Source organism: Apodemus sylvaticus, chromosome 8 (assembly GCF_947179515.1).
Source record: "Apodemus sylvaticus chromosome 8, mApoSyl1.1, whole genome shotgun sequence".
Classification (NCBI taxonomy): Eukaryota; Metazoa; Chordata; class Mammalia; order Rodentia; family Muridae; genus Apodemus; species Apodemus sylvaticus.
In genome coordinates, this window is record NC_067479.1 from 106,304,673 (window position 1) to 106,317,038 (window position 12,366).

A 12,366-nucleotide genomic window follows, 5' to 3' on the forward strand; every position below is an offset into this window, starting at 1 on the left:
ATGCTTCCTGAAAGGAACCTGATATAGCTGACTCATGAGGACCTGCCACAGCCTTAAAAATATATAAGCAAATGCTCACAGTCAACCATTGGACAAAGCATCTACTGACAGATGAAAGAGTTAGAGAAAGGACTGAAGGGGCAGAAGTGGTTTTCAACCCATAGGAAGAACTCCAATATCAACCAACCAGACCCCCAAGAGCTCCCAGGGTTTAAGCCACCAACCAAGGAGTACACGTGGCTCCAACTGCATACGTATCAGAGGGTGTCCTTGTCAGATATCATTGGGAGGAGAGGTCCTTGGTCTAATGAAGGCTCAATACATGCTACAATTTAGGGGAATCAAAGCAGGGGTGGGTAGTTGGGAGGGAGGAGGATCACCCTCACAGAAGCAATGGAAAGGGAGATGGAATAGGTGGTTTCTGGAATAGAGGAAAACAGGAAAGGGGATAACATTTGAAATGTAAAAGAAAATACCAAATAAAAAAACAGTCTCGCCAGGCATGGTGGCAGATGCCTATAATCCCAGCACTTAGGAGGCATAGGCAGGCAGATTTCTGAGTTTGAGGCCAGCCTGATCTACAGAGTGAGTTCCAGAACAACCAGGACCACACAGAGAAACCCTGTCTCGAAAAACCAAAAAGAGTCTCATGTGAAAACAGGCTCTATTCTGGACTACACAAGCCAAGTATATGCCACATTCTTGCTCCTTGAAAGTGGACCTTACTGGTCCTGGATTAACTTATTATCCTGGGCACAGGACAACAGAGACAGGGGACCAAATGGAGGAGGTGACCTTCAAGAGCTCCCCAGGTGAGCCTGTAGGAACAGACTAGTTCTCTGAGAAGTTTCCGTTAAACTGTATCACAGGCTTCAGTCCATCAAATATATGTGATGATTTTCTCATATTTTAAAGACAGGGATTCTCAATTCTTGGTTCCTACTGTTACATGAATTACCAGAGGACATAACTAGTATTTACAGTGGAGAGGCTTTCTAACACCTCCTTCCCAAGGTGATTCTTATGTGACACCAAGATAAACACAAGAAGCAAGGTGATCAATTTGGGGCTCTATGGACTCAACACTTTTATCACCTGCAAGCTGTGCATTAGACAAATGTTCAGACCCCATCAAAAATCCCACAGCAAAAGATCCTGAACAAAATACACACAACTACATTCACACACACAATCACATTTAAAATGCCAAATCAATCCAGAGAGCTGCCATATTCTCAGAGTATAATGAACAAAATCAGAGTAAAGCAGTGATGACATGAAGCCATTGTATTCACACACTAACAGGCAGCATGTGACCATGTCCTTCTACCTGTTTATAGAACCAATCAGACTCCAAGCACCTCAAGGCCAAATACAATAGAGGATGACCATAAACATATAGCACATGACTTATCCTACAATTCAACAGCTGTGATGGCTTCTTAAAATGCATAATGAAAGATGAAACACTCCAATCATGGGAAGAAATGAGGGTTAACACAGAGGGCACAATATGTCAACAGGGTACTAGATGTAATTACTACCTGTAGTTCAAATTATTATAGTTGTAAAGATCCATGATTCTACAAAGTTCTTCCTTCTCAAACCGCATCTTCCTGATATCAAAATTCAATGCTTCTAATTTATTGTTTTGTTTATTCTGATTAGTTATGCTTGAATTTTGGGGTGATGTCTTCTTAGCAGACCCTGAAAATAGATAAACACAAATGAATTTGCATAGTTGATTGCCCAGGGCAGGGGACCATTCTGAGGACCAAAAAGGTTGAGGAAGAGTAAAGCTAGAGACAGGGTGAATCCCTGAAAGAGTAGAACAGCTAGGTTTGAGCTAGTCTGCTAAGCTATGTCCCTCTTCCCAACCACCATTGCCAGACATATGCCATACTCCCAATTACACCTTGTCCTGAAAACCATAAGCATCCTCAGACATAAATATCTGAGGAACAGTGTCAGCTCATAACAGATGTTATGCATATAAATACTGAAGTTCATACTACTTAGCACCATCAAGCCCTAATGATTTGTGTTCAAACCCAAAGGGTCTGAGCCCTCAACACATAACCAGTACAGCCTCCTTCTCTCTTCTTTTCATCAGTTACTGATGTATCCTACAGTTATCTAGAGTATGAAGTGCTTCAACTCCCTACCATGAAGAGATACATTGTGATTCTCAAACTGTCTCCTCCTGGCATTCATTGATACACCAAATAAATTAAATAACTTCAAGAAATGTAGCTGCAGGCTGGTCAATTCCTGGCACTCTGTCAAACTAATCATCAGAAATTTTGATCCTTCTTCTGCAACTGAGAAAATCCAAGATTCCTGCCTGTAAGACCTACTCCTGATGTTCAAGCCTACCTATTCCTGAAAGTTCCCCAATTCTGCCCAGGACTCACTGTGCCTTCGCCAAAAAGAATTCATTCTTCCTGTTCTATGAGACAGTTTGCTGGATTCCTTCTGACTTGGTCCAGTGTCTCCTTGATCACGATTCTCCATTCGAAATAGCCTCCTCAGCCTGGAAAACATGGCTGTTTGTGAACCCAGCAGGCACTGAATGATATCCCACAGGCAGTTGCTGTTACCACAACACAGGTGACATCACAGAAGATTCTAGTTCTCTCCTAGATACAGGAGAATGTCCACGGAAGGCATTACTGATGATGTCACTGGGAACTGCCATGACCTGCTTGTTAATAAGCTCTCTTCAAATTGACCAATTTCTGGGCTGCCCTTTCCTGGAGCCTCTAATTTGACCCAGAGAACACCCTTTGGCTACCTCTCCTTTCAAAGCTAGAGATTTCTCTCTGCTTAATAAGTCAAGTGCTTTTGATGGGGAGAGTTAGTTAGGACCCTGACATGCATAAGAGATTGTTGTTAGTGCCCAAATCTCTAGGTACCATGGATGTGGGAGATTTTTCTCGATAACAAATATACCACCTGAGTCAATTTGTATGACATACAGTCCAATTTCCCAGGTTTACCCTTTTTGCCAGACGACAATATCTTTCTCCTTTACAATTAATTATATCAAACCTGGTTAATATTTTCTGACTGTACATTCCTTGATAGTTTGCATAGACATATCCATGTATTTTACAAAATCTGTGTTTACAGTTGTCTCTTTTGCAAGGATAACTACATTTACTCTGGAACATAGGGGCTCAAATGCAGGGCAAATATAAAAGGGTAAAGTTTCTGTCCCTTCTTCAAAATATCAACTTTTTTTGCTATACTCACAGCAAAATGAGACTCAGGAGGTTGGGCAGGAAGTAGAATGGCCTGAGTTCAGGTTAAACCTCAATTTTAATGGGTCCATAAGTTCAGGATGGGCATTGATATCTGTGGCTTATCTATTATTTTCCTGGATGAGCTGAATCTGTGCTATAATGCCCACTACCCTCACAGATGTAAGAGTGAAAAAGATCATGTATATCTTTTGCAGGAAGTCATCTGCCTTTGACTATCACCTTGAGGCACAGAAAATCACTCTGCAAAGCTGAAAAAGAGGGGGGAGATTGTTGAAGCCTGAGAACTTGAGGGCCTTTTCTTCCCTAGAGGGCACTAATTTTTATACTGTGATTTTTTTTTCCTTTTTTTCTTTCACTACTGGTGACTTGGCTGTTTCCTTGCATATAGGTTCCTGGATACCCCTACAAGGGGCCTACTTTATACAGGCTGCTTTGTTCCAAGAAAAGAGTTGTTGCAGAATTATGCCAAGGCAGCAGGAAGGTCAACTGGGCTATTCTTAGATCCATCACACCTGGTATAGTACTAAAGACCCGAGATATCTGGGAAAAGGAAACAGCACCCAATCTCACACAGCTCTCTCTGCTGCAAGTGCTAGAACTGTAATAGGGTTGTTTGTTAGTTTCTTTTTTGTTATCAATACCTACAAACCGATACATGCCTTTTTCCTAGCACTCAGAAGGATTATTTTTATTGTTGTCAGAAGACCTGTTGTTTGTTTTGGTTTTGGTTTTAATTTTCCCAGATAATTGCACTGTACCTAGAATATTAAGACCATGCTCTGTGTGGCATTATCATTTATGTTAGTCAATCATTTTATTCTTACCAACAACTCTACTAATGATTCTATTACTTGCTTTCAAATAAGGATAGCAATCACAGCGATGATGGTTAACTTGTATGGTTTCACATAACCAACTCATCATGTATTGTGGCATCCCAAACTTTTGGATATTCTTAGCTTCTGTTTTTAAGATGACAGGCTTCTGTGGAAGTCTCAAAATTTAGAGGAATTTGAAGGTATGAATAATTCTCAGGGGCTGGATGAAAAGTTGTGACAACAGAGAACTGATTGAAAATCAGAGAGACCAGATGCTTACCAAGATCAAAGTTGTAGCCCAACAAGAAAATGTAAATAATAAGCCATAATGTGACATGAATGTAGGAGGCCATGGGCCATGAAGGTTGGGCCTTGCCTTTCAGATCGATCTATTTCAAATTTTCTGAGGAACTTCCATATTGATTTCCAGAGTTGTCATTGCACTTTACCTTCCCACCAGAAATGGAGGAGTGTTCCTCTTTCTCTACATTCTCACTAACTTGTGCTTTCATGTGAGTTTTTGATCTTAACCATTCTTCACTGTAAATTATATCACCAACAGAAAACAAGAAAAAGAAGAGAATCTCAGGTGCAGAAGATGCCATAGAAAACATTAAACAATGCTCAAAGAAAATGAAAAAAAAAAAAAAAAAGAAAGAAAAAGAAAATGCAAAAAGCTCCTAACCTAAAACATCTAGGAAATCCGGGACACAATGAGAGGACCAAACCAAAAGACAATAGGTGTAGAAGAAAGCAAAAATTCCCAATTTATAGGGCCAGTAAATATCTTCAACAAAATTATAGAAGAAAGCTTCCCTCACAAAAAGGAAAGAGATGCCCATGACCATACAAAAAAAGCCTACAGAACACCAAATAGATTAGACCAGGGAAAAATTCTGCCCATGACATAAAAGTCAAAACAACAAAGGGACAAAACAAAGAAAGATTATTAAAATCAGTAAGGGAAAAAAGCCAAGTAACATATAAAGGCAGACCTATGAAAATACACCAGACGTCTCACTAGAGAATATTAAAGCCAGAGATCCTGAGCAGACATCATACAGAGAACACAAATGCCTGGCCAGGCTATTATGCCCTGCAAAACTCTCAATTACTGTAGATGGAGAAACCAAGATATTCTATGACCAAACCAAATTTGCACAATATCTTTCCATAAATGCAGCCCTCCAAATGATAATAAGTGGAAAACTCCAGCATGAGGATGGAAACTACACAGTAGAAAAGGTAAGAAAGAAATCTTTTTTTCTTTTAATAAACCAAAAATAAGATAGCCACATAAACATAATTCCACCAGTAAATAAAACAAACAAACAAACAAAAAAAACAAACGAAAAAAACAAGGAGCCAACAATCACTTTTCCTTAATATCTCTTAACATCAATGGACTCAACTCCCTGATAAAAAGACATAGACTGGATATGTAAAGAGGACCCAACAATTTGATGCATACAGGAAACCCACATAAGTGACAAAGGCAGACACTACCTCAGAGTAAATGGCTGGAAAACAAATCTCCAAGCAATTGGTACCAAGAAAGGAGTGGGAGTAGCTATTCTAATATCTAATAAAATCGAAGTTCAACCTAAAGATATCAAAAAAGAATAGGAAGTACACATAAAACTCATCAAAGGAAAAATCTACCAAGAAAAACTCTCAATTTTGAACATCTATGCTCCTAAGCATAGATACACCAGCACCCACATTCATAAAAGAAATATTACTAAAACTCAAAGGGCACATTGCATCTCATGTAATAATAGTGGGAAACTTTAACACCCCACTTTCAGCATTGGATAAATCTTGGAAACAAAAACCAAACAGAGACACAATATAACTTACCAAAGCTATAAACCAAATGGATTTAACAGGTATCTATAGAACATTTTATCCTAAAACAGAAGAATATACCTTTCTTCTAAGAATCTCACGATACCTGCTCCAAAGTTGAACATATAATTGGTTACAAAACAGGCCTCAGCAGATACAAGAAGATTGAAATAATTCCATGCATCCTATCAGGTCACCATGGACTAAAGTTGGTCTTCAGTAACAATAATTTTTGGTTGTCAGCCTACCCTTTAATGATTGAGCCATCTCTCCAGCCCGTGAACACATGTTCCACTATGTTCATATCAGCCTTATTTATAATATCCAGAAGCTGGAAAGAACCCAGATGTCCCTCAACAGAGGAATGGATACAGAAAATGCCGTACATTTACACAATGGAGCATTACTTAGCTATTAAAAAATGAATTTATGAAATTCATGGGCAAATGGATGGAGCTAGAAACTATCACCCTGAGTGAGGTAACCCAATCACAAAAGAAAACACATGGTATGCAATTGCTGATAAGTGGATATTAGCCCAAAAACCCAGAATACCCAAGATACAATTCACAGACAACATGAAGCTTAAGATGAAGGAAAAGCAACATGTAAATATTTTGATCCTTATTGGAAAGTAGATCAAAACACCCATGGCTCACATCAACCAGAAGAATGAGAGAAGAGTCCCCAATGGAGCAGCTAGAGAGAGGACCCAAGGAGCTGAAGAGTTTTCCAGCTCCAAAGGAGAATCAAAATACCCATGGCTCACAGCCAACCAGTGGACTGAGCATAGGGTCCCCAGTGAAGGAACTAAAGAAAGTACCCAAGGAGCTCAAGAGTTTTGCAGCCCCATAGGAGGAACAATAATATGTACCAACTAGTACCCCCAGAGCTTCCTGGAACTAAACCACCAAACAAAGAGTACACATAGAGGGACCCATGACTCTAGCTACATAAGTAGCAGAGGATAGCCTTTTTAGACATCAATGAGAGGAGAGGTCGTTGGTCATGTGAAGGATCAATGCCCCAGTGTAGGGGAATGAAAGTCAGAAAAGTGAGAGGGAGGACGGGTTGGTAAGCAGGAGGAGGAGGGATGGGATAGGGCGTTTTCGGAGGGGTATTGCAGAAAGGGGATATTATTTGAAATGTAAGTAAAGCAGATATTGAATAAAAAATAAAAATATTTAAAAGAAAAGAAATTAGAGGTATTGCAAGCAAGCAATTTAATAGCACACCTGAAAACTCTAGTAAAGAAAAAAGAAGCAAGCATACCCAAGAGGAGTAGACAGTAGGAAATAAATAAAAGTTTATTATATCTTTCAGGCGAAACATCTTAAGAATGTAGTGTGGACAGAAAGCCTTCCTCTTTTCTCTCTCAGATAAACAAACATTCCCAATAAATAAAGTACTCCTTCAGCAATGGTCAGAAACCAGTATTGTTGAGGTGAAGTTGGCAGCTGATTCTCTTCCTGCAGCCATCCTTGTAATTTTGTAACAGATTATGGAGTTAGTCACCTGTGGTGTAACTCAGTGGTAGAGTGGTAGAGTGGTAGAGCATTAGGGAGTAGCAGGGAAAGAAAATTAACAAGCCAGCTTCATCTATAGCTGTAGCAAACAAGAAAAGAGGAGGATCCATGGATTCTTCTAAGTCCTCCAACCTCCAGCCTCCCCAGAGCCCACTCCATGGACTACATTTGTTGAATGTGCTTGCTCACTAAGCCAAGCATTCATTCTTGAGGTGAAAAAAACTGACTTTCTACGAATAAAGCTGTGTTATAGACACACAGAATATACAGATACATACTTACTAAATTCCATGGACGAGGTAATCAGCAAGTTAGACAGCTGTGCAGGTCAAACTACTTGCTGTCAGGCCTACAAACGTGAGTTCCTTGTCTGGGACCCACATGGCAGAAGGAGAGAACAGACTTCCCACACACTGTCTTATGTTCTTCACGTCTGGATGCATGTGCACCCACTCATTCACCATACCTGCTTTTGAAAATAACATGGAACAGCATCGTGAAAACAGTCAGATCTGCAGACCTCTATCCATAAGACCTTGTGGTGCTCGCTGATGAACTCTGAGATGGTGGGGTACTTCATCTGTACTCGGAAACCTGCAAGTGTGACTCTCCTTGGTCAGGCTAGGTGTGAATAGCCCCCATGTAGCACTGCAAGATCTCCTTCTCATGCATGCTGTCGTTTCCAAGGAAAAGCAACATCCTCTAAATGAAGAGGCAGACAGAAGTAAGGCATAAGGGTCACTAGGGGAAGCCAGGCTGAACCCCGTCAGGATCTCTAAATGATCCAACAGATTTTGGCCTCAGCTCTCAGGTCTTAACATAGCCCATTAGATATCTTTCTGCTCTCTCATTTAAATGATTGCACAATAGACTGCAGTTCCAAGAGCGCTTCCTTTCTTCCTGAACAGAGATCACAGAAGCACTCCTAGGCAAAGTATATTCCTGGTGGTCACTGCTGGCAACATAGTAAAGGGCATGTGCCTCCGGGTCTTACAAGCACCCAAACTTCCCAAGAATCCTGATCTTTGACACAAACAGGTTTTATGTCCCTCTTACCATCCATTGTTCAGTGTATCATTCCTGACATAGGCTTTTTGTACTGTCTCCAAATCAATAAAGCACTCTGTGCCCAAGACTGGATAACCTCATCTATGCCCGTGCCTTCCCAAGGAACAGCTCCCCAGATGGGCAGCAGCTCCTATATAGCCAGGCCTGCATCATACTCTGTGGGAGCTCAGGTGATTTTGCACCTAAAGGCTTACCACCAAGCACTCTGTACTGCAGCACTCCCCAAGCAGATGTCCTTTAGCAGAGTCATTCACTGTTACTGTTTCTCATTTTGCTTTTGCATTTAGACTAGCCAAAAAATCGTGGAAATTGAGACATGTATAATCTGTTCACCAAAATTTGCATCATGAAGAGTTTCACTAATTGAAATGTGTTTTTCCCAAATTAGCCATCACTACTAGAAGTGAAGATTCGATGACCACATAATAACTGTAATTTCTGGATTATTTGTCCTTCATTTAAACTAATATATATATCACATGTGTCACATTCTTACATTTAAAACACTAGTAGGCTTTTGATTAAATGCATACATTTTCATATTGACGTTATTGCATGACTGAGGTGTTGGAGGCTGTTCAACCTGTGAGTAACCTCGAGCTCTAGAGTGAGAGGAGGTATGAAGCAGAAGTTGCATTATAATGATTTTTAGATGTGAATAAATAGACAATGAGTTTCTATGAAACAGTTTCACGTGTATGATATGGAAAACACTAGCAACTAAATCAGTGTTTATTAATAAAAGCAAAATACAAATGAAAGTAATGTGCATTTTTGCTCCCTAATTGTGGAAGAAGAGAAAGACAGACGAGAGAGACTATTAGTAATAATAATCAAGTTATTCAGCACTTAGAAAGATTTGTTTGTTTGTTTGTTTGTTTACAAATATTCGAGTTCCCGCTTTGACAGACTCCCAGCTCACGGTGGTTGTTTGCTGACCCACAGCACTCACCATTCAGCTCATCCCAGGAGAGACCTGGCTGGATCCCGTTCTCTCCTCTCAGCCTGGACCTGCCAGCAGAGAGCCAACAGACTGGTGCCCGGTGTGAGGATCTCCCACCCCGCCTGACAGAGGTACACTGTCAATCGATCAGCGGGTGAGTGTACCCCCATAAATTATGGGGCAGTTCTTATCCAGTTCTAAGCCCACTTCTGAGCCCCACTTGATCGCTGTAGCAGCGCCCACTGGTCCTCCAGTGGGGAACTGCCTTCGAGACAACCTCCCTTGAACCCTGACGATTTGGGGCCAGTTGGTCCACCCAGAGGCCCGGCCTGGCTTCATCAGCTAAGGTGCAGGACAGAAGGGCAGCAGGAGGCCCCGCCGGTCAGCACATTAGGCAGGGATGGCTGCGGCCCAGCCGAGTAGGAGTGGCGCTGTAGCAGCGCCTTCCCACCACAACTGTGTGCCCACGTGTGGAGGACAGCTGCCCGTTGCATCCCCGCACAGCCGGTCCATCCACTATGCCAGCCGCCTGGCACAGCTGGTACCCAGCCGCGCCGCGGGCTGGGCTATGGCCCCTTGGCTAGAGGTGGGTCCAGGCTGGGAACCTGCCTGGCTGCAGCCCTGGCGGGGTTGGCAGGGCGGGCAGCTGCCGCCTTCGGGCACGAGCAACAAGCTGCGTTTCGGAGAGGATGGCCAGCGATGTGCGAGGGTTCCCTGGCCCCAGACCTATGGCTGCAGCGCGACGCCTGCTTGAGTCAGTGGAGGGGCAGAGGCAAAAGCAGAGCCCGGCAGGATCGGAGGCGGGCTGGAGGCGGGCCGGAGGCGGGTCGGAGGCGGGCCGGAGGCGGAGGACTGCGCACCTCACTGCTGTCGGGCTCCTCCTGACCACAGCATGGCGCGGGCCCGCCCAAAAACCAGCAGGCCCTTGGGCCGAGCTCTCCAGCCACGCCCGTCCTTTTCTGGGTGTGGGCGCTTGAGCACCCTGGCTCCCGAGCAGACTGGGGCCGGCACTGCTGTGCACATCCGCCTAGCACTGGCCTTGGTACTGGTGAGCATCCTGAGCAGACCACCCACCACCACCCCTCTCACCCCACCTCCCACCCCCACCTCCACCTCCCGCTGCTGCTTGCCCCACCAAGTGTACCTGCTCCGCGGCTAGCATTGACTGTCATGGGCTGGGCCTGTGCGGTGTTTCTCAGTGCGATGGGAGAAACACCTCTAGTTGACACGGCCCCTCCTGCTCCACCCTGGAACATGATGCCCCAGGGCGAGCAGATATCTCCCAGCCCAACACCCGAATGCGAGGGCATGGAGAGCCGCGGTGCCCACCCTGTGATCCCCTGCCCAACACCATCGACAGCTCAGGGTCTTCACTGATTCTGCCTAATGGGGACTGCCTCTCAGCTGTGGGTCTGCCCCCAGGACCAGGCTGGGAAGCCCTGGAAAAAGACTTGGTCATCCAGGAGTCTGTGAAACAGAAGTAGCTGCGTGAAGACAGCTGTACCTGTCGGCGAAGCAGGGAGAGCTACAGAAGGTGATCCTTATGTTGCTAGACAACCTGGACCCCAACTTCCAGAATGATCAGCAGAATAAGTGCACGGCCCAGCACGCAGCTGCCCAGAAGGGGTCTATAGAGATCTGTCACGTGCTGCTACAGACAGGAGCCAGTGTCCGTGCCATAGATAAACAACCACACATCACTGATGGAGGCCATGGTAAACAATCACCTAAAGGTGGCTATCTACATGGTGCAGTTAGGTGGCTGTGCCTACAGCATGGAAGAGGGTGACTTTACCTGACTACATTATGCAGCCAAATTCAGAAAGTGGAAACTGTCAGCCTATTACTACGCACAGGGCAGGTGGACGTCAGTGCCCAGGAAGGACAGTGGGATCTGGATGCCTATCATCTGGGCAGCTGAACACAAACACATTGATGTGATCGTATGTTGCTGACCCGGGGTGCCTACGTCACCCTTACTGACAATGAGGAAAACATCTGCCTGCACTGCTCTTCCTTCATAGTTAGTGCCGCCATCGCTGAGGTCCTCCTGAATGCCCAGTGTGACCCCCATGCTGTCAACTACCATGGAGACAATGCCCCTACACATAGCTACCAGGGAGAGCTACCATGACTGTGTTCTGTTGTTCCTGTCTTGTGGAGTCAACCCCGACCACATTGGCATGCTGGAGAAAACCACTTTCTTTTTTTTTTTATTTTCTAAATTCTTTGTTTACATTCCAAATGTGTTCCCCTTTCCTGGTTCCCCCCCCCCCCATATTCCCCATAAACCCTCTTCTCTCCACCCATTCTCCAATCACCTCCCTCCTTTCTCTCTGTCCTGGTACTCCCCTACAATGCTGGATCAAGCTTTCCAGGATCAGGGCCCTCTCCTTACTTAGAAGATCACTTTCGAGGTTGCCCTTGACAGAAAGTACAAGGATCTAGCTGACTACCTGGACCCACTGACCACTGTCAGGCCAAAGACAGATGAGGAGAAGAGAGGACCTGATATTTTCCACGCCCTAAAGATGGGAAACTTCCAGCTGGTCAAGGAGATTGCTGATGAGGACCCATCCATGTGAACCTGGTCAGTGGGGACCGGGCGACCCCACTGATGCTGGCTGCTGTCATAGGCAGTTGCGCTTGGTCCAGCCACTGATGGAGAAGCATACAGACATGAACAAGCAGGACACTGTGCATGGCTGGACGGCCTTCATGCAGGCCACCTACCACAGAGAAAAAGAAATTATCAAGTATCTGCTAAAACAAGGGGCTGATGTTGCTCTTCGAACCAAAAACAGGTACACGACCTTTGACCTGGTGATGATGCTGAATGATCCTGACTCTGAACTTGTTCGACTACTGGCATCTGTGTGCATGCAGGTGAATAAGGA

The 12,366-nt window shown here is 44.2% G+C and overlaps 1 protein-coding gene across 1 annotated transcript in view; it reads right to left on the bottom strand.

Annotated features, from left to right (window-relative positions):
• The window catches only part of LOC127690653 (uncharacterized), a 157,810-nt gene extending 155,266 nt beyond the window's left edge, over nucleotides 1–2,544 (bottom strand). The window contains exons 1-2 of the mRNA XM_052190213.1: nucleotides 2,415–2,544; nucleotides 1,545–1,707 (exon numbers count right to left, since the gene is read on the bottom strand). Coding sequence (XP_052046173.1) covers nucleotides 1,545–1,707; nucleotides 2,415–2,544 — 293 coding nt within the window. The remainder of the gene's footprint in view (nucleotides 1–1,544; nucleotides 1,708–2,414) is intronic.
• Between the last annotated feature and the right edge of the window lie 9,822 nt (nucleotides 2,545–12,366).